General features: G+C 39.4%; 1 protein-coding gene across 3 annotated transcripts; it reads left to right on the plus strand.

The window, feature by feature from the left end:
• Positions 1 to 303: 303 nt before the first annotated feature.
• Positions 304 to 23,566, plus strand: Azi2 (5-azacytidine induced 2). Of its 3 annotated transcripts, none has more exons than XM_027415331.2 (8): positions 304 to 437; positions 6,734 to 6,954; positions 8,646 to 8,771; positions 9,245 to 9,344; positions 10,160 to 10,308; positions 15,285 to 15,379; positions 19,451 to 19,569; positions 21,718 to 23,566. In XM_027415331.2, exons 2-8 carry the CDS (start codon positions 6,739 to 6,741, stop codon positions 22,128 to 22,130), a joined length of 1,218 nt encoding a protein of 405 aa, XP_027271132.1. In that variant the 5' UTR covers positions 304 to 437; positions 6,734 to 6,738; the 3' UTR covers positions 22,131 to 23,566. The 3 variants fall into 3 exon arrangements, with proteins under 3 accessions (XP_027271132.1, XP_027271133.1, XP_027271135.1); XM_027415332.2 differs by lacking the exon at positions 304 to 437 and adding an exon at positions 691 to 829; XM_027415334.2 differs by lacking the exons at positions 304 to 437; positions 6,734 to 6,954; positions 9,245 to 9,344 and having other exon boundaries at positions 8,644 to 8,771.
• The last annotated feature ends 835 nt before the right edge of the window (positions 23,567 to 24,401 follow it).

Here is a 24,401-nt window from a genome sequence, read left to right on the forward strand (position 1 = left end):
ACGGCCTGTGTGTGTGCGGCCGCGACGCCCGGGTGGGCTGCCCGCGCCCCGACCGCGGACCCTTCTCCTCGAACCCTCCCGGCCTCGCCGCTCCGGGAGGGCAGCAGACGCCCGCGGCCCCGGAGCTGGCGCGCGTGCTGCTGGGTAACGGGCCTGCCCCGGCGGCCGCCTGCGGCTCCTGCCCAGCTCGTCTGTGACCTCCGCCCCCCCCCCCCCGACTCCGAGGCTCGTCCGCGGGAGCCGCGGCCGAAGACATGGGACTCCCTCGGGGCACCTGTGGCGGCCACCTTGTCGGGGGAAGCGGCGGCGGCGTCTTCGAGGAAACCGGAAGCCCGTGGTGACCCCTGGCGACCCGGTTTGTTTTCAGTCGGTTTCCAAACACTGGGGAAGCGAAACCCGGTGGCCTCGAGGGCGGCCCTGCTTCGCCAGGGTTCGGGGTGAGTGGATCGCTCGCTCGCTCGCTCGCGCACTCGCGCTCGCCCGGCAGGAGGGTGCGGACGGCCAGGACCCCCGCCCGGTGGCTGTCGCCTGGCCGGACACAGGTCGTGCTTCCGTTCCCGGCGCCCCTGTGCGCTCCGGGGCGGCCCACGGTAGCACCCCCACGGCCCCGCTACCACAGGCTCGCCCTCAGCCCTCGCTGCTCGTGGATTGCTCAGATTCTGCCCCCGCGCTGGCCGACTGGGAATGCTTTCAGTTTTATTTCCTGCACTGAGGTGGCAATTGTATCGGAAAGGGAAAGAGGGACGTGGGTAGTGTCCATGGCGTCCGGGCTGTGACCGCGCCAGTGTAACTTGTGTGTTTCAGTACCGTTTCTCGGCGGTGTTACAAGGTAGGCTCACACTCCCGGTCCTCCTCACAGGGAACTCAGTGCTCAAAAGGGAGATTTAAAAAAACACACACACAAAAAAAAAAACCTGGAAGCTACTAGAAATCAGAACACAAAATTGCTCAGAACAAAATAATGTGGGGATCAAAAAACGTTGGCGCATGGGGTTGAAATTGACCTCTACTCTTTAAAGGTAGAAGACGTTTGAATTTTAAGTTGGATTGAACAAAATCTTAAAGCAGTTTCATTTCTAGTTCTCCGAAATACGTTCTCGTTATCCAGTCCGAGGTGACCATTCCATCTTCTTAAATTGGGAATAGTTGGGATTACTCGCTGCATGGCTGCAAAATACTGAATACCCTAAGGTTTGTAAACGGTCGTTTTTCATGCAAGTGTAAGTGCTTAATATCTAAGAGCCAGCCTGCTGTCGTGGGACACAGCCATGGATTAGATCAAAAGCTCGGGGAGGCAGGCATTAAATTATCCATCTGTTCACTTAACACGAGGAAAAGGTTAAGCCTCTTACTCTCGAGTCCCCCTTTCCCTTTTTCTGAAGTACCGTGCTCACTTTGCAGATACAGTTTCTGAGAGAGGTGCTGGCTCTGAAGTTGGTAGCCTATTGCATGTTTAGTAGCTTAACCTGTAAGTTGAGATGTGCTTACCCATCTTAGTGTTTTTACATTGATTTAAAGATTTCTTCAGAAGTACCAATTCTTAAGAACTACCTAGTTCATTAAAAGATGAAGCCCTCGGTTGGCGCACGCCTTTAATCCCAGCACCTGGGAGGCAGAGGCAGGCGGATCTCTGTGAGTTTGAGGCCAGCCTGGTCTCCAGAGCGAGTGCCAGGATAGGCTCCAAGCTACACAGAGAGAAACCCTGTCTCAAAAAACCAAAAAAAAAAAAGATGAAGCCCACGTTGGGTATGGTGGTACATGGCCTGAAGAGAAACAGGCAGGCTTGTTCCTGAGTTCCAGGCTAGCCACTGCTACACAGGCAGACCTCGTCAAGAAAAAAAAATAAGGTGAAGTACAGTGCCTGCTATGTAACTGCCTGTACCAGAAGTGTTTCATGAATGTTAACAGATGATTGTCATGCTTACTGAGTGAAATAGTGCAGTTTTTAAAAACATCTATGAATGGGGCCTCTGTAGCTTTAATGGCACTTACCGGAATTGAAGTTATGTTTCATTGTTAGAAAATATCAATAATATTTAATGTAGGTGTTTGGTTGCCTCGAGATACATTATTTTAGAGGGGTGAAAAGAAGGCTGCTCTTTGTACTGTGCTATACTTGAGTCTTAAGATCCCTTGGCCTTAGAAAATGATCTCTGGACTTGAGTCAGTGTGTCCGGGATCATAAAAATGAAAATGGCATTTTTCATATTACATATCTGATAGTGCTTAAGCCCTTGGATACTTAATGGATTACAGAACATATGGTTGCTAAGGTACAAAGATTAAGTGTTGGCATCTTTTAAAAAGGGTACTTGAGCATCCCTTTTAAAGAAACAGAAGCCATTCCTGTCCCTAATTACTTAAGTGAGAAAAGGAGTAACTAGTTATTTCCTGGTTCTCCTCCATAAGAATTCATTTGCCCAATGTTTAACTGACCTATATGAAATGGGTTCTCAAAACATCCTAACTTTTCAGAGTTAGAAAGCCAGTGGAAATTCTAAACAATATTCTCTGCAAAGGGTATTGGACAGTAGGCCTTAATTCAAATCTCAGCTCCGTCACACGCCACAGGTATGATAGAGACACATTTACTCCCTCTTTATGCTTCAGCTTCAGCTGTGGTGTTGGTAGCCCTTTTCTTGCTAAGTTTAGTGTGAATGTATTTAACTTCTCAGCTAGTCTACGGCACAACTGTGTGTTTCTTTTTATCTGTTTTAGTTCCCATTCTGTATTTGAATTAAAATTTTTGCCCTCACAATATAAGCAGGTAGTATCTTAATGATACACTCCGAATCTGGTCGAGATGGAGAGACAGGGTGACAGATGAGAGACTAGAATTTGAGTTTCTGAATCTTAGGCCATTGTACCATAGAGTTCTACCTAGTCTAGATTCTTATTGGGAAAAATTACAACCCCAACATTCAGAGTGTTTTATGAAGAACCTAGATTTGACCTGACCCGATTCCCACCCTCATCTGCCCAGTTGCTAGTGCTTGTAAAAAGGACTTTCAAAATCTCCCCAGACCCAGACCACCCAACCCAAACTCCTTGAGTCAACCCTGCTGCAGGCACGGGCAGATCTGGGCTGGTCTCAACCTTGGTCAAAGAAGCTTCCTTTTGCAGCGGTCAGCAGCCACTGGAGAGATGCATACTGGGTCAGGGATGAGAACAAGAGGCTATACGCTCAGCCCTGCGTGCACAGAATATCATGGTAGAGACGGTGAAAAGGATGTAAGAGCCGAAGGAAGGAGGGAAGTGTCGGACGGCCCGCACACGTGCGCATGCGGGCAGCACAGCTGCACTGGGTGGGTTATGAAAAACAGACACAGAGCGTGGGCATATTGCGGGCCGTGGAGAGAACTGCAAAGTATGGGCATATTGCGGGACATGGAGAGAACTGCAGGGGGGATATGGGCGGTCATATTTCATTGTGTATATGTCGGAATCTAAAAATAACTCCTAGAGGGGGCTGAACAGATAGCTCAGTGGTTAAGAGCAGTGGCTGCTCTTCCAGAGGTCCAGGGTTCTATTCCCAGCACCCACAGGACAGCTCACACCTGTCTGTAACTCCAGTTAGTTCCAGGGGACCTGGTATCGTTACACCAATGCATATTAAATAGAGTATTAAAAAAAAAAAAAACCCTAGATTTAGAAGATAACTTATTTGGGTTCATATCCCAGATTTATTTCTGATTTGTTCTTCAAGCTTTATAAAGTGGGTCAACAGTACCCAGCTAAATGCATGTATAAGTATTAGTGGTTGGCACTTGACAAATGATCTGAATGGCAGGTATTCTAATACTGAAAATGGCAGGATAATCATGAATTCCTAGAAAAAAAAGAACAGTCTTGTATCAGAAGATATTTGTTTTCTAGTATATCAAGTCCCAGTATATAGAGCCTGAAAGAGGCCCTCTCAGTACTCACTTCAGTGAAGATGGAAATTTGTCAACTTTTAAAATAATTTTGATTAATAATGCTTGAACCTCTTTTTCTAGCTATGTCTCTATTAGTCATAGACACTCTCAGTCTCATCTAACAGACTGCTCCATTATCATTCCTGGAATACTGCTGTTCTCAGCAGTAATGGGCAGCATAATTTACCTTAACCCTTCCTATTTCTGTTTTACTTTATATTTAATTTATACTCCTAATGTATTATTTTAATTTTTACTCCAAAGCATGGCATTGTCAAACATATGAAATATTTGTACATACAGCTATCTTTGTAGAATTTAAATGTTCTCCACCTGACTCTCAAGTAGTATCATGATGAGATGATAAAGTTGAAATACTTCCTCTACTGTTAATGTCTCCATGCAAAAGATAAGTGGTCACCAGTTGATAACATAGAACTAACCTTGCCTGTAGATGGTCAAGAACACTATTTACAGTTGTTGTGCTGTATCTTGAAAATAGTTCTCAAATAGCAATAGGATTCAAAATAACCTGGAATGCTCACTGTAGAGTGCACCTTGAAATTTATGGCACAGATAGTGTGATTTACATGAATCTACAGTAAAACCAAATAGCCAGTATTTTTTAACAGAACTACAAGCAATTCTAGGTAGTGGTCTCCACCTCACTCTGCCCAACCCTGGGTTAGGCAGCTTCTACCATCCCCTTGCTCTTGCTTACAGCATCACTGGAATACAGCTTGTCTTTGGAGAGTGTGTTTATAGTGATTAAGTTCTGAAAGTGAATATTAACTCCCTTGCAAGGGAGTAATTAAAACACCATTTAGTCTTTCAGTTAATCTTGTGGGTGGGGGGTGAACCAGGGCCTTCTATATGCTAGAGAAATGTTCTACCCCTGAACTTTAGCAGCAGTCCAGTGACTACATTTGTCTATTCTTGACACTCAATTTTTAAAGATTATTGAAATACAAGTTTTTAAATTTTAGTAAATAAGAGTAGTACAAACAAGTTTCTTAAAATGTTGTATGTTAGCATTAGCTTGATGTATTTAAGTTTAGTGACACTTATCCAGAAACATCAAACTTCTAACCCCTGCTGGCTGGTATGGTAAAGACATTTATCACAGGGTTCCAGTAGCTAGCCCAAGAAAGAAAAAAAAGAAAAAGGTTCATTGTGAAGGGAAAACTCTTAGTAACTGCTCTAAACCAGACAGCATCTGCTGAGCACTAACCTGACCCCGACTGGTTTGCTCATAGGCTGTAATAAGACTTCATACCTTGTAGGGAGCCATGAGAATTAAAATGGATGTTTCTAAACAGCACAGTGCCAAGTAGTTGATTAGTAGTTGTATGAATTGGCCTTGTGTTGCTAGAGTGAAATACATGTGAATGGGCTACTTACGAAGAAAAGGAAACCCCTTTAGGTCACAATTTTGGAAGTTCAACTCTTAAGATGGCTGGGTCCTTGACTTTGGGCCTCTGGCAGTAGTAAGTGACCCATCATGGCAGGGCACTTAGGAGTCACTCCTATCACAAGATAGGGAAAGCGGGGTAGAGGACTGGATTATGGTCCAAGAGTCTCCTTTGAGGACATGCCTGTATGACCTAAGGACCTTCCATAATGCTGCCCTCTGAACACCAACACCTCCACTGTGGGACTAGACCATAACAGTTGTGAGGGCTCTTAGTGTGAGTGTCATGTCTCGGCTGTCTTCAAGGATCTTATAGAGTAAGGTCCAAAATTGGCCCCTCCCCACCATCCATTGTGTCTCCTGTCCCCTGCCACTCCCCTTTCAGCTCCTCCCTCCCCACACTTGTCATTACAGTTGTTCACCTGCCAAGAAGTTAGCAGACTGTAAAAAGTTTAAGTGTGATTAAATGTAGTCAAAATGACTTCTTCACTTACAGGAGTGAACTGATGTCATTTTGGTACCATCTTTGAAAACCATGCTTCCTATGCCTCTGGCTCCATAGCATTTTGTATTGTTTCAGCTATATTACTTACCTATACGATATGTTTTTCTGTACACCTGTCTCCCACACTAGCTTATGGCAGTTTTATTTTGTATTTCTGCTTAGAAAATGATTAATGGTAAATATTAATATAGAAATTACAATTGAATTATTTAGAACTTTTGTTTAAAACTAAAGTGCAAAAGGCTTAGGTCTTTAAAAGTATTTCTTTCATTTATAGAGCAGTTTATTAGTGTTTGATTTAGCTGATTTTTGAAGATGCTCAAATTCAATAAATTCTACCCATTTAGGTAGGATTGTTATTTAAGTCAAATAGTGTAGGCACTATTTTCACCTCCCCTAAAATTAGGATTTGACTGCATTGCAACACGCACACACGCGCACACACACACACACACACACGTTATACTATATAGTATATATAATTTCTTACATGTGTTCTTCTAGTAAGATAATGCTTTAGAGTTTTGTTTTATGTGGCTAGGGAGCCAGCTCAGGACCTGCTCCGTGCTTGGCAGATGCTCTGCTGCTGAACCATATATACTCCCAGTCTAATTTCACATGTTAGAGAACTTGATAGTACTGGACCTCAGTGCTTGAGCTATAATCATTTTCCATCCTTTCACTGTAAAAATGGTTGTTAATAAATATTTCCTGAGCCTTAACAACTTACCCACTGAGTCGCATGGCCCTGAACGTTGGGTTAGGACCTGGGTAGCTGTGCCAATACCAGTTAGCCTATGTTGCCTCTGAAAGAAAGTTTTCAGTGCTCACATTGTAAATATGTATTTTCTTCCCTGTTCATTGGCCATATATAACCTTCCTACTACCTCATCTCCATAGCTGCCATGGACACACTAGTAGAAGATGACATCTGCATTCTGAATCATGAGAAAGCCCAGAGAAGAGAGGCAGTAATGCCACTCTCTGTGTATTCAGGGGATGAATCGGTCGCCTCACACTTTGCTCTTGTCACCGCATATGAAGACATCAAGAAGAGACTTAAAGATTCAGAGAAAGAAAACTCTTTCTTAAAGAAAAGAATAAGGGCTTTGGAAGAAAAGGTAAATTTTTTCTCTTTTGATTATGTTTGACATAAGGAATAATTCCAAATATTTGATATTGAAAATATTTTCTAATCTGTCTTCCAAAACTAAGTAAGAATTTCTAAATTCTTCACCATTAAACTATGTTGCATCAGCTATACCATGTGCTTGGTGATATTGTAGAGTAGGATTTAACAACTTAAAGGTTTTCTGTTCCAACATTTTCTTTTCCTTTTTTTCAGATTGGCTACTGCTATGTATTGGTGCCAGTTTTTTTTTTTTTTTCCTTGTTTTTGTTTTGGGGTGTGTGTGTGTGTGTGCTTGCATGCGTGTAGTGCACATGCGTGTGTACCTGCATGTTATTTGAAGGCCAGAAGTCAACCTCGGGTGTTGTTCCTCTGGAGTTGTTCACCTTCTGTTTTGAGACAGATCTACGTCAGAGGGGTTACTAATTAGACCTAGGGTGCCTGGCTAGTAAGCCTTAGGGGATCTTCCAGTCCCTATCTCCCTATTACTGGGGTTACAGGTATATACCACCATACCTGGTTTTTAACATGAGGATTGAACTCAGGTCCTCATGCTTATGCAACAAGCAGTTTAACAACTGAGCTGTCACCCAACCCTAAAATGTGTATATAATTTAGAACGTTCAAGTCTGTACAGAATAATAAAACACTAGTAAATGAAACTCAAAGGGGGCCCTTTTCTGCCATTGCTTCACTGTGTTTAGCAGGCTCTTTACCAGGACTAGACCCTTTTCTTGGGTGTTCTCTTTGATTTCCTCAGAAATTTCCTTTGAGCTGACAATGAAAAGGACTTTTCCATGCTGAGTGTTAATTTCTGAATATTATATGAGGTAGCTAAAATGTAGTCTAAATCATCAGACTTGACTTGATTTTATATGTTGGAATTTTTCTTGGTTGCCCCTTTTTTAATGGCATTTAGAGGTTTTAATTAGTTTATATTTCTAATCAGAATTATATTTGTATCTTACAAAAACAAGAGCTTCCACAAATGATAAAAGAAATAAGTTCATAAGAAATTTCCCTGTATTTAAAAACTTGAGGATGGGTGGTAAAACAAGGAAGTCATTTATTAGTATTATCATAATTTCGTCTCGTTAATTTTAACTTAGTAGTTAAGTATATTTATGATATTTTGAGGTAAATTACCAAAGGTAACTTTACAACTAATGGTTATGCATCTAAAATTCAATAGAATCACGGAATTAGTATGTAGTCAACATACAAAATCTGTACTTTATTATCATCAATCCTATTAATTTCAATTGCTGGAATAATGCAGGATTTAATGAAATGGCATGTCTACTTCTTAAGAAGTTGAGTGTGATTTGATACTTTTCTGATGATAGAAATTAGATACTGTAGACTTGAAAAATACCCAGACAGTTCCAAGACAATATGCTGTACTATATAGTGTGATGATTAAGTTTATTATAAAGCAGATAGTACAAAGCACAGATTATTGAACAGCAGAAAACATAGGTGTTTGCTTTTTTTTCCCCTGCACTATTTGGCTTCTTGATGAAGATTGTGTTAAGAGTGAAATGTTTACTGAATTATAGGCAGAGGTAGACTTATCCTTGCAGTGCAGTGGTTAGAGTAAGATACAGAGCCACCAGAAGATGGAATCCCTTGATTCTGAAGACTACCCACTGAAGATTTCTCCCCCTAATCTCATACTATTAGCTTGTTGGCGCGCGAGTAGATGAAGAAACAAGTTCTGTGGGACGAGAGCAAGTGAATAAGGCCTATCATGCATATCGAGAGGTTTGCATTGATAGAGACAATTTGAAGAACAAATTGGAGAAAATAGTAAGTTGATTTGAAAATAATACTTTATATTTTAATTATTTTGTCTTGCAAGAAGTTTAGAATTAAAAGATTAAATGTTTACATTTATTAATTAAACAAAATATATATGTTCATGGCATATGGACATTTTAATTCTATTTCCACTAATATACAAAAATAAATACTTAGTATTTAATGATGGTAAGGACTTAGAGCCTTCTAAGCACCACTAACTTACTTTGGAAAAAGTCATGACAAGGTTGAATTACTCATTTGTGAGTGTTTTGTTTTGTTTTGATTTGTTTTGTTTTGATCCAGTGAGCAATGATATCCTAAGAAAGAAACAAAAAGATTAGTGAGAATCAGGGTTCGTTTTCCCACCTTGCTTTTGAAAGTTAGAATGAGGTTTATTCAGTATTGACCTAAAAAGTAAGATATAAGACAAACCTAGAGATTTTATTGACTGTAATTTGGCATTTTCCCTACTTAACTAGAATAAAGACAACACTGAATCTTTGAAAGTATTGAATGAGCAGCTACAGTCTAAAGAAGTAGAGCTTCTGCAGCTAAGAACAGAGGTGGAAACTCAGCAGGGTATGCCACTTACTTGTTACGAATGTTCTAATGAATCAGTCTTTCCATTGGTGTGCTATAGTCATAATCAGTTCCTGTATCTGTATGATAAAGGCTTAACTCTTTCTGTTCCTTTTTACACAATATCTTACTACCTTTTCTTTAGCTGAAACTTGTACTTTTCCTACAGATGAGATGTTTTTATTCAAGGATAGTATGTGATGAAGTAGAAGGGAAAAGACATAAAAACATCCCCCTCCTCCCCAGAACACTCACCCACTGCTATCTACTGACTTGGCCTTCATACTAACCTTATTGCCCACACTTACTTAACACATTGTCATGGAGTAGCTTCATTGTCTCTTAATTTTTTTTTCTTCCTGAAATTTGATGAAATGTATAGATGAGGTGTTGAAATGGAAAGTTTAGCTGGGAGTTATAGATAATAGTCTTGTTCCCATCAGCAGTCTCATGAGATAAGCAGTTTCAATAATTGCCTATTGAGAGACCTTTGGGTAGGAAATTAATGTGAGATCTTTCCAGGTAAATGGTTGGGGCTTTTTGGAGATGGAGAAATGAAGGACTAAGTCAAAGATAATGTAGGATCCAGCTGTATTAAGTTTCCGTAGTCAGGTGTTTATGACTAAAATTGTTTGACATGCATTCTAGACCTGTCAGTCAGATTGCAACCTTTGATGGAGTACATGATGCTGAGCCTTAATATTTATGTATATTTTGTGCTGGTTATTTGTTGACGTTTTATCAATATCAGCTAGGAACTATAATTGGTATTAAAAAGCAAAGATAACTATTTTTATTGTCTATCCATTTTCTAGTAATGAGGAATTTAAATCCACCCTCATCCAACTGGGAGGTGGAAAAGTTAAGCCTTGACTTGAAGATCCATGGTTTGGAACAAGAGCTGGAAGTAATGAGGAAAGAATGCCACGACCTCAAAATAGAGCTACAGAAAGCCAAACAGACGGTACTTCACAGTCATTAAATTGAGAACTTCCATGTACTTTGTGCATCATATATAGGTTTTGTAACTAAGTATACATCATAGGTCTAATTAATTATAATCATAGAATGTTCATTGCTGCTAACATTTCATATACTCTATAGAGTCTCACCCCAGAATATGGTTTTGGGGTTTTTTTTATAATTATTTATTTATTATGTATACAGTGTTCTGCCCAGGCCAGAACACTGTGTTCTGCCCCAGGTCGCATTACAGATGACTGTGAGTCACCATGTGGTTGCCGGGTATTGAACTCAGGACCTCTGGAAGAGCAGCCAGTGCTCTTAACCTCGGAGCCATCACTCCAGCCCCCCAGAATATAGTTTTAAGACTTGATTTGAAATGTATATTGGTTATATCGTAGTTACTTTTCTGTTGTGTGACAAAACACCATTACCAAGGGAGTTTATAAAAGATAGCATTTAATTTGGAGACTCTAGGTTCCAGAAGGTTTGACTCCATGTGTTGGGCAGGGAGCATGGCAGCAGGCAGGCAGGCATGCTCATAGAGCAATAGGTGAGAGTTTACATCTGATTCACAGGCACAAGGCAGAGAGAAAGAGAGAGCTATCTGGGAATCCCATGGGCTTGTTAAACCTCAAATTCCACCCCCCATAACACCCCTCATGACACACTCCTCCCACAAGGCCTTACTTCCCAGTCCTTCCCAAACAGTAATATCAACAGCAGACCAAGCAATCAAATATACGAGCCATTCAACCACCATGGGGTATTTTCATTTTTTCCAAACTTCCTTTCCTTAGAGTTCTCTCATTTTGAGTGTGTCTGAAAATTTTAAAGAGAACTTAGTTTTAACTTTTCCATTTTATTTAACCTAACAATTGGTTAGTTTAGACACAAGAGATAATGTAGGGGAACCTGTAGTGTAGAATTCTTGAAAAACAAGCAAACAAACAAAAAACTTAACCACTAACAAAGGAAGCCTTACATAGCCTGTTTCTTTTCAGAAGACTCAGAAAGCATTTGAGAATTCAAGAATTAGGAAAATCAACACGAAAAACATCTGCCAAGTCTGCTGCCTTAGTGTGATGAGCCTAAAGTCAGCCATTCACACAAAGTGCCTCTCAGTTCCTCTCCAGGAGTCTGTTTACCACTGGATTCAAACAGAAGCTAAGTTTTCAGATGAAGCTGGGGAGTAGGAGAAATGGTACCAAAATATTTTACATTTATTTTAATCCTCAGCTCAACCATTTGCCCACCAAAGCCTTGCATACTGCTAAGGACTCTGTCCACGTTCCTCTAGAGGTCACCATCTAACAGGGGAGCTACTTACCATGTCCCAAATGCCTGAGACGCTGCTTGCTCTTTTCTTCTGTAATGTAGTCTGTCAGTGGCCCGCAGCAGAGACTGAGCGCATGTGAGCTGCCACAGCGCTCTGCTCCCACCTGACTCACCATCTGCACTGCACAACAGAAGCTGTGTGAGGAACCCTGGATCTGATAAAAGAAAGCCCCACAAAAACTGCTGTCTACTTAGAGCCCAAATGGTTTCTGTTTCTGTTACTCAACTGCATAAAACATTACTGTCCTACCTTTAAACTTGTGGTTGGCTACACAACACCGTTTCTTCAAGCTTCGGCATTCTGTTGTGCAAGCTCAGTGACTACAGCGACTAACAAGACCCTTTGAAATTAGCTGCTGGCTTGCAAGAGATTTGCACTCCAAAGCTTGGAATCATTGTGTGTACACCCTTCTTGAAAGGACATAATTTGATAGCTTTTATACATAAAGTGTGCTTACATTTTATACATAAGAGTTTTTCACTGAAGAGTGAGAAACAGTACAATGTGTTCATGGGAATCTGGCCTATTGTGTGTGTGTGTGTTTTTTTTTTTTTTAATATGGAAATTAGGAGTGTCATTTAATTTTCAGAAAATTTCTTTTCTATGAGCATTAAATACCTCTCTTTTCATAAATGTTAAGTTAGGGTTTTATAAAGAGGTTAGCATAGTACCTGGACAGAGTATATTCAGTACATACATTAAAATAAACAAACCTGTTTAGAGTAATTCAGAAAGGCAGTGTCTGTGTATGGGGTGTGGAGGGTCAGGTTGCAGTTCTTACTACTTACTCTGTCCACTAGGTGGTGCTAAGGAATAAATGTCCTTTTAGTTTGTATCTGTCATATGCTAGCAGTTCAGAGAAACAGGTTACTAGAAGTACAAGAAACTTTTAGAAGCTTCATCAGTTTAAACTGATAAAGTCATTAATTCTGAGCAGCAAGAAACCTTTAATAGTTTTATGTGAGATAGGAATGTTGAAAGGTTGAGAAGAACTGAATACTGTTTCATGGTCATGTGATCCTGACAGTGAAAAACCCGTAACTAAAATTAAGAAACAAACTAAGAAGAGCTGAAGTGGCATTTCCTCAAGGTTTCCCAGGTTAAAACCATAATGTCTTATGTGAATGAGCCAAAGAAAGTTTATGTTCACATTAATAACTGGCCTGTACCCACCCACTTGGTCCGTATCTTTAAATGCTAAGACATTATTTCATGTGACACATACCTTAAGGTTCTTGCTGGGGTGTGTAGCAATCAGTATCCTTTGTGGTCACCCTAGTAACAGTCTGCTTTTGACTATTCAGCTGATGCGGCAGCCTGTGTTTGTTGTTAGGAAGGCCAGCATTTCGAAGACAGCTCTGCTGGCCTTTTCCAGCCACTTATCTAGCCATTTACATTCAGAACAGTTGATTCTGAGTACAGACTCAGCCAAAGTGGTATAAAAAAACAGTAGGTCAAAATAAACAGCCAGTGTAGAGTCCTTGCAGTGTGCAGTGACTAAAAGTCCAAGAAAGCTGTAGTGCGGGGCCACGGGGACCCTGCCGTGAATCCCCAAGAGTGTGGTCTTCCAGACAGCAAAGCCTGCTCACTTGCCATGTGGAGTTTTTGTGTGTTAGGAACAATCCTTTTGGGAATTTGTACTTTTGCTGATTTGCATTCAACTTTTCTGCAGTATCAGTAGGTGCAAAACTACTTTCTTATCCTAACAAGATTTGTCTTTGTATTTTTGGCTTTAAAGAGACGGTTTCCAGTTAACACGTATGTTTTAAGTATATACTAACAATCACACAAACACCAGAGGGGGTGTTTTATTTCCCATGGAGAACAGTAAAGAACAACCCCAAGGATGCCTCCCTCATTCACTGCCCATTGTTTCTCCTTCTCCATAGGACTGTACAAAATGCATTTTGTCACTGTAAAGTCAGGGGCCCCAAGCTGTTTTAAATCCCGTAGTGTGGTCTGTCAGATGTAGGGTATTCGTGAGGTCCTACAGCTTATCATAGCATTTAGATGCTAATTTTTGAGACAGAGCCTTACTCTGTATCCCGTGTTAGCCCAGAACTACTATGTAGCTCAGGCTGTCCTCAGACTTGTGGCAGTCCTCCTCAGTCTCCCAAGTATTGTAATGTAAATAATACCGAATAATAAAATTTTGTTTGTTCAGCTTATACCAGCAATTCCTGCTGATAGACTAATTAATACTTGTGAGATTAATGTTCATTATAGACTCTTGAATGAAGATGCATTGTGAATAAGTGTGACACAGAAGATGGTGAATATATTAGGTTTATTTAAAAGTATCTTTTATAGGTGTGGAGTTTTTTTGGTTGGTTGTTTTGTTTTGTTACACCTATGGTATAAATAACTGAAACTGTAAAGGGTGTGGGGACTTTTAAGAAGTTCTTGCCGAGGCCACACCTTACAAGGGAATTTGGGAAATATAGTCTTGAGCTGGTGACATAGTGACAAACCCTAAATCAAACTCTCTTGTTATCAGTGAAGAAGATGAAAACAGGTCCCGAGGGGACAACAAGAAACCTCTCCTACATTTACTGAAAATGGTTCTTTCTGATATAACACAATGTTTGTTAAAATAATACAGTGTATGTAACCTATTTAGTCTTTCCTTTACCCACAGCGAGGAAAAGTAAAATTAGTGGGTCCATATGCATTTGATGAAAAATAAGTAAAACTTAGTAGCATTTATCAAATGGGAACACTATTAAAGCATAGTTCATGGTTTTTTTTTAAAGATGTAATTGCAGCCAGTGGTGGTGGCGCACACCTTTAGTCCCAGCACTCGGGGAGGCAGAGGCAGGCAGATCTCTGTGAGTTCAAGACCAGCCTGGTCTACAAGAGCTAGTTCCAGGATAGTCTCAAAGTCACAGAGAAACCCTGTCTCGAAAAATCAAAAAAAAACCTATAATTGCATTTCCTGAAATTGGAATCAATTGCTTATACAGATTTTGAAAATAAAGACCAAAATGTTTGTACACACAGGATAGTTCTTGCCAGGTCAGTCATTTTACGAGGAAATATATGCTGTCTTAAAACAGTAACTATTATTAAGAGCACTGGCTACTCTTTCAGAGGACCCGGGTTCAATTCCCAGCATCGACAGGGCAGCTCACAACTGTCTATAACTCCAGTTCCAGGGGACCTGACATCTCACACAGACATACATGCTGGCAATGCACATAAAATAAAAGGAAATAATTTGGAGTTGAAAGGATGACTTGGTGCTTAAAACAGTAACTTGTCCAATTTTTGCTGGCTTTTTGTAGAGCAGTAAGAAATGCCAAAGAAACTCCCATGTTGCATACAATTCATGCCGGTACCGTAAACAGTAATGTAATGGATGTATTGCATTTCTGGTATATTCAAGAGTGTGTTTTATAGCATTCCAAACTCACGAGACTATGTTGTAAAGGAAAATGAAAGCATGAATGCTCCAAGTAACTGAAAGTGATTTAAACATTTTGGGGATAGGGGGCAGTATTTCATTAAAGTTGAGTCTGAAATCTAGTCTTACACTTTATACAATTAATAAATGTATTCTGTGTATGTTGAAACATCTGTGATGGTGAACTGAGAAAAATTGAAATAATTCCTTTTCTTCTTTGTTAAACACATGACAGGGTCCACCTCAGGAAAACATTCCTCAGGACAGAGATCTCATCAGACGGAGCCTGTCGAGGGAGGAAGATGGTCCACATCAAGGCCTTCTCCACAGGTCCCCTGTGTGCTTTCTACCTTTCTGATGTGGTTTTTTTACTTTACTCTGGGTGCTGGCTGTAATCGCTGGCTATCATAGATTTATAGAAACGATTTAACTGTTACTTAGCAGTAGGCTGGAATTGATCTGCTATGCCATACTTATCAAAAATATTTGAAAGACAGTTGTTATAGAGAAATTGTCAAAGTAAATGTCTTTTAAATCTGTAACAAATACCGTACATTTATTTTAGTTGCTTTAAGGCAGTGGTACACAACCTTACTAATGCTTCAACCTTAGTAATTCCTGGTGTTGAAGTGACCCCTAACCATGAAATTATTTTGTTGCTATTTCATAACTATAATTTTTCTACTATTATGAATCATAATGTAAATATCTGATATGTCACAACTTCCAGATTGAAACCACTGCTTTAAGGGAATATAGTAAATTTTCAGCACTAAAGAAAATTATTATGTCTGAAGTGGGATCATTCGTTAGTAGTTTTTTTGTTTTTTTTTTTTCATGAGCTGTATTCATTTACAAAAAGGCTGATACATAGTGTCGGTCAAGAGAACAGGACTTCACAGTACTCTCTAAACCATACATATAATGCGATCTTGAGATCCAGACAAGTAAATTCCATAATGCCAGAGATAGCGGGTGGAAGTTTGAACTCAAGCTAAAGCATATCTGTGTGGACATCAGTCCCTTTACAGGTACTTTGGTATGCATATGACAATGCCTGTAGGAAATGTGCTCCCTTGGGCTGGAGGGATAGCTCATCCATTTAATATAAGAAAATGTGGTCCCTAACAGGGCAGTGTGATCAGTACTTACACAAGTGACACAGCTTTGAAGAAGTGACCTTGTGGAGCCGAGTTGACTCCTGAGCTAATCTCGTGTGCAAAACAAATCTCCCATGTCCTAGCTAGGGTTACTGTTACTACAATGAAACATGACCAAAGCAGCTTGGGGAGGGAAGGAGTTATGTGGCTTACACTTCCACATCACTGTTCATCGAAGAAGCCAGGAGAGGAACTCAAACAGAGCAGAATCCTAGAGGCAGCAGCATGCCCAGCCCAAATTCTTAGAACCCAGGACCACCTGCCCACAGGTGGCCCCACCCATAACGGACTGGGCCCTCTCATGACAGTCACTAATTAAGAAAGTGTACTACAAGCTTGCCTTCAGCCTCATCCTATGGAGGAACTTTTTTTTTTTTTTCCAGTTAAGGCTCCCTCCTCTCCAGTGACTCTACCTTGTGTCAAGCTAACATAAAAGTAGCCCACACAGCCATTTTCCCAGGATGGTATGAGAATGCAGTTAAGTGCCTAGCACATAATGAATGCTTAGCCATCATTTTTTTTGGTGGGGGAGGGGAGGTTTGAGACAGGGTTTCTCTGTGTAGCTTTGGAGCCTATCCTGGCACTCGCTCTGGAGACCAGGCTGGCCTCGAACTCACAGAGATCCACCTGCCTCTGCCTCCGGAGTGCTTGGATTAAAGGTGTGCACCACCAATGCCTGGCCATCATTATTATTTTTATAAGATTATTATTATTATTTTTATAAGATTTATTTATTTATTTATTTATTTATTTATTTGTTTATTATGTGCACAGTGTGTGCTAGAAGAGGGCACCAGATCTCATTATAGATGGTTGTGACCCACTGTGTAGTTGCTGGGAATTGAACTTAGGACCTCTGAAAGAGCAAACAGTGCTCTTAATCTCTGAGCCATCTATCTCTCCAGCCCAGCCATCATAGTTCTTATATGTTGTTTTTCAGGGCTCTCAAGTAGAGTAACTATCATTTATATACTCAAGAAACTTATATATAAGTTCTTTAGAGGCTGCTAACTATATACATGAAATGTAGTTTTATGTCATTTAAAGCAAGGTAGGTTTATGCTCCCATTTAAGAAAGTAGGGCAAAATGGTATGCAGTCCATGTATAGCCTCAAAACCATGTGATAAAACACCCAATACTCATAAGGATTGCCTGGAACTCTGCTAAGAATTCGAGAGATAACTTGCTTTTTCATTCTTATTTAATGGCTTCAAATTTGTTCACACATTTTAAAGATTACAACACTTGGATGCTGTTACCCACAAGAGGAAGAGCTGTAAATAGTAATAATGTTAGATACTGGGGTGGCAGTGTGGACCAGTGTCTGTATGGAGCCTGTGTGGTGGTCAGAGATAGCCTAGTGCAAGTCTCAGCGTCACTCTTAGCTTGGTTCCAGGAGTTAAACTCAGGTCACCTGCCTGCCAACCCATCATCTTAGGGTTTTAAAACAACCTTTTTATGTGTGAGCTTGCATGAGTTTATGAGGACTGTGGGTATGCAGAAGCCAGAGGAGGGCACTGGGTCCCTGGAACTGGAGTTCCAGGCGATTGGATGCTAGGAACTGAACCCTGATTCTCTGCAAGAGCAGTAAGCACTCTTGAGCTACTCTTTAATGTGTAGTTTTAGTGTGGGTGACACTAAGAGCAAAGGACAAAAAGGTAATTTTGGTGATGAAGTTTCATCTTACCCTTATTTTCAAACAATCCTCATTGAATTGAATTTTTAACATGTACTTTGGATATTGGTACTAATACCTTTATAATCATCTTTTACTTGACGTACATGGGAATTGGCGTTTGAGTATCCAAGTATCATCATGAATATTTTTTGTAACAGGTATAGAATCACCATCTTATAACAATAACAAACTATTTTCAGACTCTATTATTCATGTCTGTGTGCCTGAATTAGTATAGTACAGTGCTTAACTTACTGCTTTATAATTTGAGTGACTCTGAAAAACATCGAATGCCCAGAATTGAACATGGAACCAGCAGTTTCCTTCACCCTGAAGACAGACTTTGTTATGAAACAGTCACTATAAAAAACATCTCTTCGTGTTTACTGGTTCTGAAGTAGAACTGGTTAAATACAACAAAGGTTAACCAATGATATTTAAAATATGAGATTTTTCTTCTGAGCAGTATAGTTTGCTGTACTGTTTATAATACAAGAGTTGCAGGCCAAATAGGGTAGAAATACTTTGTCAGAAAAGGTAAAATTTTACCTCACACAATTTATCATAATTGTCTTTAAATATCTATTGCTTTTGTCATTAGATACTAGATTCAAATTTCAAGGTTATCCCATTGAAGTTTAAGTTTTGTTTATTAGAAAAAAAATAAAGATGAGGTAGCATGTTTGTTTAATTTCCATAGTACTTACATTCTCGAACTTGTAATAGTGGTTGTTCTAATATTATGAAGTCAGTTCTTACAATGAATAATTCGTGTATCACTGTGCAGGAAAACAAGAGTGTGTGCTGAAGATTTCAGTTCGTTTAGTTGGCAATTAAGAAACTAAAGAAAATCATGAGCCTAAGAGGATTTAATGGAAAATAAAGCTTTTAAAATTAGATATAAACAGTTTCAGATTCTGAGGTAAAATCCTTTTAATTATAAAACTATGGAAAGGCATTTTGAAGTTTTGTTTCCTATAATCTGCTTCTCTAGCTGCTGCTTCGTTATGAGGAAATCATGTGACTACTCATGTCTTGTGCTGTCATGTCACATTGGTTTAGAGGCAACAGTATGAGACAGCCCAGTCAGACATAAAGAATGTAATGCATGAAACCTCAACTTTGTCTTAATGTGGTCTTGGGTATCTACTCATCCCTTCATTTCACAGTGTCAGAACAATCCAAAGATAAAGACAGACTCAGAAACCACACATGAATGAATGCAATTTTATTCTTGATCAGAATTGACAAAGGAAGAACATATTCCTTACTAGTTACTAATTAACAGCGCTGAATATTCCTGTTAAAATAAATCCTTGGTTCTAAGAGCCAGTAAGAAACACTGGTTAGAGTGTTTATCATGATATGTTTATTATACACTATTATTGAAATTGGGGTAATGTTATCTCTAGCTGTTTTTCACTCCCAATTAAATATTTTTTAGTTTCATTTATAGTGTCATAAAATAATATAAATATAAACCTGCTTATTTGTATTATAACGTTATTCCCCTTTACGCATAAAAAGGGCCATTGTAACATTTTTTTAAAATTCCGTTTCAGTGATAATATGCAACATGCATACTGGGAACTGAAGAGAGAGATGTCTAACTTACATCTGGTAACACAAGTGCAAGCAGAGCTACTCAGAAAGCTGAAAACCTCAGCTGCAATCAAGAAAGGCAAGTCACTGCTGGCTGGAAATGCTGATTCCAGCCAAACTGCTTGAAGAACAGCTAGCTACTTTATCTTATCAAAATCTATCCTACGACTTTGATAAGCAGGCTGTATGCAGTGTGCACACTGCACACCCATTCCCTGCTTTGGCTTCAGTCTCTAGCTGGTCAGCTTCACACATAAAGGTGTTGCTGGTGTTTTTTCTTCAGTACTATATTCTTTTCCCCTTGTGGCTTTTCTCAGCCAAGTGTTGCTTATGTGTGTAAGGCCAAGGTGTTAGGTTTGCTCTAGCTGGCCTTTTACCACAACTATATATGTTTAAAAAGAACTCCAAACTAAAGTTTCATTTCAGTGCTATGAAGTATACCAAAGGCCTAGCTTTTTATTTTCAAAACAACTCTTGATTCATTTAGTTCCTGACAATCTTTGAATAGACTTCCTTTTCCATACAGGATGTCTGATTTGAAGGCAGACTCAACCAAAATTTTTCATTGCTTTCTTTTTATTTCCACTGTTTGGCTGAAGCTTTTTTGAGTTTTATGTTAGCTAGTAGTAGGTACTTTTGCCAGAGCTGTTTTTGTTAGAAAACAATGAGTATGTTTGCACCTCACATTGCGTATAGGTTTACATTTGAAACATAACAGTTTTCATTTAATGCCTTAAATTTTACTTTCAGAGGAATGTCGTGGTCTTTGAAAGGTGGTCAGTATCTAATTTAAAATTGTTATTTGTACCTCTGATTGTCGTAAGAGAGAACAGGAAAAATTGTTTTATAACTATTCTCAGGAGTGTTTGCAAGGGAAAATGTTTCACATTGGGGGAAAGACAATTCAAAGTTTCTTTTGATTTCTGCAGGGTTGGGTACTTAAGAATCAGGCAGATTAATGTGGTGGTAAGCAAACAGCTTGATTTATAGTTCACCTTGCCCTTGTTTTCAGTGGTGAGGCTTAATTATGAAGATACCTTAGGTAGATGGCAGAAATAAGACTTCTCTGTCGATACAACTACTTATATCACAAATAGTGTGTTCCAAAGCATAATAAAGAAGAGCTTTTTCCATCCTGTCTTCCTTCTTAATTGGCTGAGAACACAGTCTTTTGATGCCTTTGCCCTATCAATCTCTAGAACATTTCCTTGGACACTTGGAAGTCCAAGTGACCAATAGTCACCAGTCCCTAAAGCTCATTGTTTTAAGTAGAAAGGTTTATGGCTCACTTACCCTTGACCTGCCCATCACTATTAGAAGAATTAATTACTTTCAGTTTTTTAACTATTCACCCTTCCTACTCCTCCACCCAAATGTTTCAAGTTGTTTCTTCTAAAATTACATGAGTTGGCCCAGCAAGATGGCTCAGCAAGTAGAAGGGCTCACCTACAAGCTTGAGGACCTGTGTTCACCTGGAACTCAGGGTGGAAGCAAAGAACCAACTCTGGAGAGTTGTCCTCTGACCTTCATGCTCATGTGTGTGTACCTGTATTCTCATGCTCACAAGCATACACACACATAAAAATAAAATATAGGTTGCATGGAGCTAAGCCTTTTTTGGTCATCCTTAGGTTGAAGAAAAAAAATGTAGCTTTCAACCGTGGCAGATTGAATGAGAAGAATAAAAGATGCTACTGTTGCCTGTATGCTAGACATAGCTAAATAATAATCTCCTAGCAGTCTTTTCTAGAATTCAAAGTATATTTATAAAGATAAATTCCATTTGGACCCTCTTCCATGGAGATGTTTGAATAACAAAAGCATATATTTAAAACCTACTAATTGTAAGGTTTTCTAGGTCCCCACTGACACCACTAAGGTCTAAAGACCTCACTAGCTACACGAAAGGCCAAGAGCTTTACTTGTGTTCATCTTGTAAAGAGATAACACCTTTTACACCACTGCTAGACTCTTGATCAGCAGGAGGACACAGCAGGGAGATTCCTGCATCCATTCTACAGAGGAAGCAGTTGAGTGAGCTTAAGTCCCTGTCAGTAAGTATGGGATCTATCAGAATTCAAGTCTGTGAAGTAGTTCCAAATCAGTTTCCCAGTGACCATACTGAATTGGAAATGTTCATTTTAGTGTCAGTTGCAAAGTTGGTGTATGACATGTTTACAGTCACAAATGCTAGAAAACTGACACGTAGCCTATGCTTTCTTTTTAGCCTGCACCCCAGCAGGATGTGTTGAAGACCTTGGGAAAGACCTCGCAAAATTGCACTTGACAAATTTCACTGCAACATACAAAAGATATCCCCCTTTGTCACCAAATGGCAAAGCTACTTGTTATGCTCCACCCTCCACTTTACCCGGAGATACAAAGGTTTTATCAGACAAAGCAGTTCTTCAGTCATGGACAGATAATGAGAGACTGATTCCTAATGATGGTACCGACTTTCAGGAGCACAACTCTTACGGCCGAAATTCTCTGGATGATAATTCTTGGGTATTCCCAAGCCCTCCTAAGTCAAGTGAGACAACATTTGGTGAGAATAAAAACAAAACCTTCCCTTTATCCAACCTGCCACCACTGCACTACTTGGACCAGCATAATCAGAACTGCCTTTACAAAAGCTAACTTGATGGGACTCACCATTTGAACAGGAGAACACTACCTTGAACTGGTTCTCGCAGAGATTATTCAGACTGAAGCAGACTTTGATTAGAATCTTGCAGAGTTCTCCAATGTGTACATTTGTACATTCTGTACAACATTATGTAGTTGCAGTTCCAGTGTGAGAAACTCCAGTTACACCGTAGAAAACAACTAAAGTTTTTGCTTCTTGGTTTAAGAATGGAAATTTTAGACATGGTTTTATAAGTATGTGACCTCCCTAAATACATATTCATTAAATTAAAAAGCAACCTTTATTAATATAAAACCATGTCTGCTGCTTCCAATTGTATCAAGAAGCAATGACAGTGTGACTAGGCTGTGCTTCTGTGACTTCCTGATACATACAGATCTGAAATATAATGGAATAAAAGTAGATTATTATGTCTATGCTAGTGTTTAAGATTTAAAATCATTTCTAAGTAAGATGTGTATATAATTTTAAAATGCAATTTGAATTCTAATACTTGACCATTGGAGCCAACTTCTCCCCAGTATATTCAAATCCTAAATAGTTTAAAATGATGTAGTATATGAATAAACTATATAAACTTATACAACATCCAGTTAAAAGTAGAAAGGGCATCTCACAGGGCAGTCTCTTCGGTGAGTCATAATGAGTTCCTCTTGTGTGTCACTGTGTGGTCATTTGCAGCAGGACAGCTGCTGGTTTTACACAGAGCAGCTTATATTTTGTTAGACTGTGACACTGAGAAAGTGATTTTTAATTAACTGCATCTAGAACTAAATTTTGTGCTGTCTAATTATGAAATGTCTCCAAATTCATTCTGATTGGCCAGTCACTTGTAAATAAGTAAAGCAATAACAAAGGTGGCTTCATGTGAAAATTCATCTTAATTTCTTCAGGGTTGAAGCATTAAGAGTATTAGTAATTATGTATTACCTGTTTGATGTAAGACTTTATCCCTATCTAAATGGCATTTCATATATCCTGACTTTAAAGATCTATCTCAGCTCTCATATCATACATAGCCCAGCAGTGTTCACTATTCACCAGTTATTTCTGTATTGGTATTATCTCACTCACTTATTCATGCCTGTCCATGATTAATGGAATTGATGTCAGATGCTGGAATGCTTTCTGTACTCAAGGGAGTACAGGCTCCTGCCAAGTAACACAGCAAGACCCAATATGCATAAAACAAATCCGAGATTCCAGGCTTTAGCTGAAGGAACTAACTACCTGTGTAATAAGAAAGCAGAGACATTTCTCATGTGGCTGCAGAGGATATCTATCATCTCGTGTCTAATGTAGCTTACTGGTTTGCCTTTTTTTAAACCAAGATTAGAAGTTTTCCTTTGTAAAGAGAGTCTTATAATGTTTTGAACAATGCCAAGAAATTGTTTTAATTAAAATTATTTTTGTTTTTAAAATGGAATTGGATGTGAAATACTCTCCTTGCCTGTATAGATTTCCGGTCTGATATTAATTTTATTTCTCAAACATATTTCCTCTACCCAGTAGTAACAGTTATCAAAAAGGAATACTAGAACAGTTTGATTGATGTGCTTAATAGTTAAAGTGTTAATGACTGTGTAAGACCCCCTTAGCTAGAGAAGGTAAAGGCCAAAATATTTTACCCAGTCAGAAAACAAAGTTTAAGTATACACTTAGTCAACCCTGTGGTTGAAGAGGTGGCATGGGACCATCTGTATTTTGTGATTCATTAAAATTGACATTTTTGTTGGTCCTTTTCACATTAGCTAACACTCTAAAGAGCTTCCCTTGAAATTGTCTGTAATAGCTAGATTTCTCATGGTAAGGATTTTAAGCACATCTGTAAGTCAGTGATACAAAGAATACAATTAACAGTCATCTGTCCTCCCCCCCCCCATTAGTCTGAGGGGGGAAAAAAACTTTAAGATTCTTATATTGAGGCCAAAATAAAACTGAATGGGAATGTAGGTCAAGGTTAACCTGCACTATGGATGCGCAGCAGTTGAAACCCAATATGCCAAAGATAATGTCTGCAGTAGGTACAAGAGGTGAATATGAACATAACTTTGACACACAACAAAAATCTTGTTACTACTTCACTCGATTCTTTCAGTAACTGCTATACCTTTTGTTTGAGTCACTGAAAACAACTATAGCCCTGTGCATTAGAAAATGCACCAGCGCCAACCTGTCTGCACAGGAGGAACAGGCTGCCCGCCTCTCTGCCCGTGCTGCAGTGCAACCTCTGCACTTACAGTGTTGAATCTGCTTTGGCC

This window comes from Cricetulus griseus, chromosome 4 (genome assembly GCF_003668045.3).
Source record: "Cricetulus griseus strain 17A/GY chromosome 4, alternate assembly CriGri-PICRH-1.0, whole genome shotgun sequence".
NCBI lineage: Eukaryota > Metazoa > Chordata > Mammalia > Rodentia > Cricetidae > Cricetulus > Cricetulus griseus.

Excerpts from the sequence above, each read along its gene's own strand:
- Azi2 (XM_027415331.2), top strand. The coding sequence starts at position 6,739 with ATGGACACACTAGTAGAAGATGACATCTGCATTCTGAATCATGAGAAA. Across the intron at positions 9,345-10,159 it reads AGAGGTGGAAACTCAGCAGG|TAATGAGGAATTTAAATCCA; the intron begins GTATGCCACTTA and ends TCCATTTTCTAG. Across the intron at positions 10,309-15,284 it reads TACAGAAAGCCAAACAGACG|GGTCCACCTCAGGAAAACAT; the intron begins GTACTTCACAGT and ends AACACATGACAG.